General features: G+C 46.3%; 1 protein-coding gene across 1 annotated transcript in view; it reads left to right on the top strand.

Annotated features, from left to right (window-relative positions):
* Nucleotides 1-577: 577 nt before the first annotated feature.
* The window catches only part of RTN4 (reticulon 4), a 66,654-nt gene continuing 61,231 nt past the window's right edge, over nucleotides 578-6,000 (top strand). The window contains exon 1 of the mRNA XM_082852364.1: nucleotides 578-1,319. Coding sequence (XP_082708490.1) covers nucleotides 758-1,319 — 562 coding nt within the window. The 5' untranslated portion in view covers nucleotides 578-757. The remainder of the gene's footprint in view (nucleotides 1,320-6,000) is intronic.

Raw genomic sequence — 6,000 nt, 5'->3', positions numbered from 1 at the left:
AAAATCTAAAATTTAACGTATACTTCAATCCTTAAGGCTACTCCACGGTCCCGTTATTTGGTAACCTTTCTGCGCTCTGGGATTTTTCCTTTCCTGGGAGGAAAGTTTCCACTCCCAGTCCTCAAGATAACGCCTTTCCGGTGGCGCGCCAGGCGCGTCTCCGCCCTCAGGGCAGGCAGGCAGCGGGCTCGCTTTCCCAGTACTCTAATTACACAGACTGACCTCCAGCTGTGGGCAAGGCCTAGACCCCCAGTTCGACCCTCTACTACCCTAGGCGGACTGTGGGGTTCCCAGATCCAAACCCCGCCCATCGAACCCAGCCTGGCCGGTAAAAGAGAGGAAGTGCGGTAACACCCACCCACTTGCGTCTTTTTCCTTTTCCGTTGGGCCGGCTGGTTGCCCGTCAACTCTACCTCTTAGCCGATTGGCTCGCTTCCTCCCGCGTTAGTGCTTGCCTCTCCCTGGCAGGAGGGTGAGTCACGCCAAACTGGGCGGAGAGTCGGCTGGCCTCTCTTCTTCGCTCGTCTGGGCGGCGGCGGCGGCGGCGGCAACTGGGGACGGGGCGGGTGGCGCATCACGGGCGCGGAGGCAGGAGGAGCAGTCTCATTGTTCCGGGAGCCGTCGCCACTGCAGGTCCCTCGGCTCGTTGGGCCCTGCCCCTCTCAGTCTTCCCCACCCCCCATAACTGCCCGCGGTTGTGAGGAGAAGCGTCTCCCGCGGAGGCAGCAGCTGCAGCATCATCTCTTCCCCGCCAGCAATGGAAGACATGGACCAGTCGCCAATGGTCTCCTCGTCCTCGGACAGCCCGCCCCGGCCTCAGCCCGCGTTCAAGTACCAGTTCGTGAAGGAGCCCGAGGACGAAGAGGAAGAGGAGGAGGAAGACGAGGACGAGGACGAGGACCTGGAGGAGCTGGAGGTGCTCGAGAGGAAGCCCGCCGCCGTGCTGTCGGCGGCCCCAGTGCCCGCCGCCGCCGCCACCCCGGCTGGCGCGCCCCTACTGGACTTCGGCAATGACTTCGTGCCCCCGGCGCCCCGGGGGCCCCTGCCGGCAGCGCCCCTCGCCGCCCCGGAGCGGCAGCCGTCTTGGGACCCGAGCCCCGCGTCGTCGGCGGAGCCAGCGCCCTCCCTACCCTCCATTACCAAAACCTCGCCCTCCCAGCTCTCTGAGGACGATGAGCCTCCAGCCCGGCCTCCCCCTCCTCCCCCGGCCGACGTGAGCCCTCAGGCGGAGCCCGCGTGGATCCCGGCCGCCCCTGCCCCCGCCGCGCCCCCCTCCACGCCGGCCGCGCCCAAACGCAGGGGCTCCTCCGGCTCAGTGGGTGAGTGCCGCGCCCTTCGCCTCGCGCCGCCCCTCGCGCCCCTCCCTCTTTTGTGCGCAGCCCCCAAAGCCTGCGCCCAGCCTTCCTCTCCGCCCGTAGGGGGCTTTGTCTGCGGACAAGGCGCCCCCGCTGGTGGGAGCCGCGGGGAGCAGGGTGGGGCGGTCGAGGAAGCCCGGGCTTGTTCTTTATTGTCCGTCTGGGTGTCGGGGAACAAGTGCACCCCGCCCGCTCCCAGGTTCTTCTCTCAGGTCTCCATTCCACCGCGTCCGGGAAGTTAGGAACCCACCCCTTGCAGGAGCTGGGTGTGTATCGAGGAACTAGGGGTGCGGATTCATCGGACTGGCTCGGTTCCGGGGTGAGGATGGAAGGCCTTGGTGGCCTAATCTTTTGTTTGCCCGTCTGGGTTGCTCCTGGGGAAAAGACGCAGTTTTGCTGTTGGTCTTTGCCTGCATTCACCTCTGGCCCCCCTCCTCAACCCTCCCTCGGCTTGGGTGGCCCCATGCGCTTCATCCCCCCTCCCCCCTCTGGTCCAGTGGAGAACGTCCACTTTGACCCGACTGCAGTGAGGGGAGAGCGCCTCCAGTGGTGTGACTCGTGGAGAACTGGGGAGAGGAGTTCTGGCGAAGGCCTGCCACCGCCCAGCTTACCGGGTTGTGATGTGGCGTCTCCCCCCGCCTCCCGGCTTAACCGAGCCGGGGAAGTAGGACCTGGGCGTCGTGTTCCGAGGGGGCGCAGTGCAGCCAGGGGCTCTGCCGCAGGGTCAGGGGAATTGCTGTTAGGGTGGACAGGTTTAGCCTATTAAGGCATCGTGATTGAATCGTAGAGAAAAAAGGAAAAGGCAAAATGGTTGACATTCCTAAAGAAGGGGAAACCTGTGGATTCCCTATCGGGAATAGGCCAGTTGAATTTGTGGCAGATTTACCATGAGACTTCATGAAATGTTTTGAGACAGACGTTTTCGTTTATTGGTTAGAAATACTACTTCGTAGAAGTAATGTTTTAGGTCTGCAGAGACAAATCTGCATAGTCTGTGAATAGTTTTCAAATCTTTTCATTCACGAGCATCTGGTTGTGTGTTGTTGTTATTATTAGTGACATTGTTTTATTACCCTTTTCATCTTGGGAAACTTTATTTTGGAAGAGAAAAAATCAAGTTCGTTAGAGATTGAGAATTCATCTTATTAGACACGTTAATTAGCTTAATAACAAATAGCTTGTTACTTTTGGGACAAAGTGTCCCACTAGTAGTAGGATTTTTATGTATAAAAGGGCAAGAATCAGGAATCAGGTAGTGTAACAGCCTGCTGAGAAATTGTCATAGCCTTGTAGGATTTTAGAAATGGTTCTTTTTCTAGAAAAAGGAACTCAGTGGGAGATCACAGAAGAATTTTTTTTTTCTTCAATTCACTCCTGCTCCACAGTGGGGAAAATAAGCCAATAGTGATGTTTCTGAGTAGCATTTTGATATTGACATACCCCAAAACATTACTCAAAACATTATTCACTACACTAAAGATATTAGAATCTGAGGAGTAACTCAAAATTTCCTTTTTCTGGGTAAAAACACACATTTTAGAGAAACTGAGGTAGAAAAATATTAATAAGAAATTTACAAATGATAAATTTAATGATTAAGAAAGGCATACTAATTTGTCATCTTGTATTCCTTCATGGAAACAAAGAAAAGAGTTCTGTTGTTTGAACCTTGGAGATTCAGGAGGTGACAGCATTCTCTTGGAATTTTGACTTTTGGAATACTAAGTTTGGAAGACAAAGGAGAAAGAATATTGCCTACTCAGCGACTCTATCTTTACATAGTTCCCTAATTCTGTATTGATGTTGTCTATTTGGAAAGTTTAGTTCCTTTAGTAAATACAGCAACATTATGATTTTGGGCACAGATAGTTAAGGCGTTTCACTGAGTCTAGGTTTCTTAACGAGTTCATTCATTCAACTGATTATTGATTACCTACAAAGAGGCACTATTCTAGGCTCTGAGCATATAGCAATAAGCAAGACACATGTGTTCCCGGTGGGGGGGAGTACAGATAATATGCACATAATTAAGGAAGGCAGATTAGTGTTAAGTGTTATGAGGAAAATAAGCAGAATGGTGGTGTGGAAAATGACTGAGATGTGTGGGAGCCTTTTTAGGTAGGGTGGTACTGAGAGAGGCCTTTCTGAGGAGGGGAGATTTAAGCTGCAGGTATAAAAAATTTCCAAGAAGCTCCTAGGAGGCAAAAGCCCTGAGGCAGTAATAAGCTTTGTATGTTTGAGAATCTAGTAAGACTAGAGAGAAAAACTAGGGGGAGAGTGGTATAAGGTGAGCGTGGGGAGGTGGACTACACTTAGATCATTTGAGGTCTCTAACAGGCCATGGTAAAAAAATTTGCTTTTTAAAATATTGTTTATTTTAGAAATGTGCTCCTTAAATATTTATATTGGGATTTTGGAGCAGAAATGTAGTTTTGAAGACTTAGAGAAACTAAAAGGACTAATGTGAGTAAAGACAAAGAGCTGAGAAATGTGCAGAACATGGTTAGAAACAGAGCAGTCTGACTGGAAGAGGATTTATGTTAGTGAATATGGTAGATCCCTGACAGTTGTGTATGTAACATTGTTGTTTACCCTATTTTTTGAGTAAACGCTGATTTCCCTTACTTGGTAAGTTGTAATTTTGCTGTTTGCTGTTGTGCTTGGAGCATCCCCATTGCAATGAAGTAACTGAAGTGAGACTGAAGCCTCTCCCCTGCTGACCATTTTTCATGGAGACGCATTGGCTTCAGGTTAAAAAGGTGGTTGGTTAACCTAGGCTCTGAGGATATGCAAACATTCATAAAGGATGGCATTGAGCTGGTCTCTGGACGTGTTCTAAGCCAGTGTTAATTAAGATTGAAAATGTGTGGTAGATCTGGATTCTGAAGGGTGTTGAATGCCAAATAAGGAATTAGGGTTTTATCATCCTGCTTTTATTCATGCTCTGCCATTCACAGCTGCCTTTAATTTTGGCAATTTAAATAATGAAACAAAAAATGTTTTTGTTGTTTCCCAAATATAAAGTTATTTCATTATTTTTCATCCTTCTGAATTACTGCTTTAGACATTGGGAAGCCACTGAAAATTATTGAACTGAGGCATGGCATCATGAAAGCAGTGTTAGAAAAGTGAGTTGGTGACAATATTCAAGATAAGTTGGAAAGAAAAATAGGGGAACTATTTAGAAATCTTTCACAGTAGTTCTGAGAGAGGTGAGTAGAGCCTGAACTAGTTCATTAGTAGTTCATTCAGTGGAAATGGAATACAGGGAGGAATATAAGAAACTCTAGGAAGCATGCTTTTTTTGGCTCTGAATCTCTGTTTTTATAGTTAGGTTAATAAGACGTTTTATGAAAGCAAAGTTGATAGGACTTGGAGGCCATGGATATAAATACAAAGAAAAGAATGTTGATGCTTATTAAATCAATTTCAGAGATTGTCCTAAGTTGTTTTTGCAATGGAAGCTTGTATAGAATTGAATATTGCTCATAAGTATAGGTTATGGCTTAAGGATTAAAAATTATTAGTCTTTTACAAAGTCATTTATTATATGATTATTTATATCAGCTTAGGAGCACATATTAGAAATGTTAAAAGATTTTGAGTGATACATAGTTTAAATCTTAAGTATCAGTCCTTAACATAAAGTTCAAGTAAACAGTGATGTGACACTCCCAGGAAGTAGTTGCCTCTAAAGAAAGGGATGTCATGCCATAATCCATTCCCCATCCTCTGTCCTCCTATTATAATCTAGAAAATGATAACAAGGAATGGAACTGATGAATTTAGAGATTCTGAATAATTCTCTTGTTAACCATTTCTAATTTTTTGACTAGGAATAACAGTTGGGAACAAGTGGTGTGCTCCTTAAGGATAAAGTGAATTACATTTCACATTGGTTCCTAGGAAGCTCAGTGTCAAATTTATAGTTCTTTTTAGTAACTCATGAGCTTCCTCAAATCCTTTTTAAAATGAAGTGATGAATATATATTGAACCTTTGATACATGTGTAATTATGTGGAATAGTATTTAGAAAACATGCTATTTGAGCACTGTATTTCTGTAAACTTGGAAGATTTGCTATGTTATATGAAACGTTTCCAAAAGGAACATATTTTCTATTGTTCTGTTATTGTTCTATTATTACAAAAAAACAGAGTAATTGACTCTGTTTTATGTGTAGTTATTTCATAATATACCTAAAAGCAGTTTATTTGAACCACTGCTGTTGCAAGGCCCCAATTTAAATGACACATTTTAAAGGTTCTTTGCTAGCCCAGGGTAAAAGTACCAACCAAATGGATAATAGTTCTTGATTTTTCCCTGGGACCTCTAAGTAGAAGTAAATGTTGGCAGATGAACTATTCTTATAGTACATTCTTTGAGACTTTTTGTTCCTGTTTCTAAATATAGACCCTAGAAGGTCCCTCTGGGGGTGGTAGCACCAGGGATGGGAACTGTAAGGGCAGAACCATAATTCATCAGCAGTGTTTAAATGGGTGAGTGTGACCTTTGTGGCTAGCTAATGTAGGACATAGGCATGCAAAATGGTAGGACCCAGCTCTGCTTATGCTAAGGTGTTCTCAGGCCAGTGGCCTCATCATTCTTCTCAACTCTAAAGGGGAATTGATAATTTCACATCTAA

Source organism: Leucopleurus acutus (genome assembly GCF_964270905.1).
Source record: "Leucopleurus acutus genome assembly, chromosome: 12".
NCBI lineage: Eukaryota > Metazoa > Chordata > Mammalia > Artiodactyla > Delphinidae > Leucopleurus > Leucopleurus acutus.
Note: the sequence above shows the minus strand (reverse complement) of the source record. Positions and strands in the feature narration are given on the sequence as shown.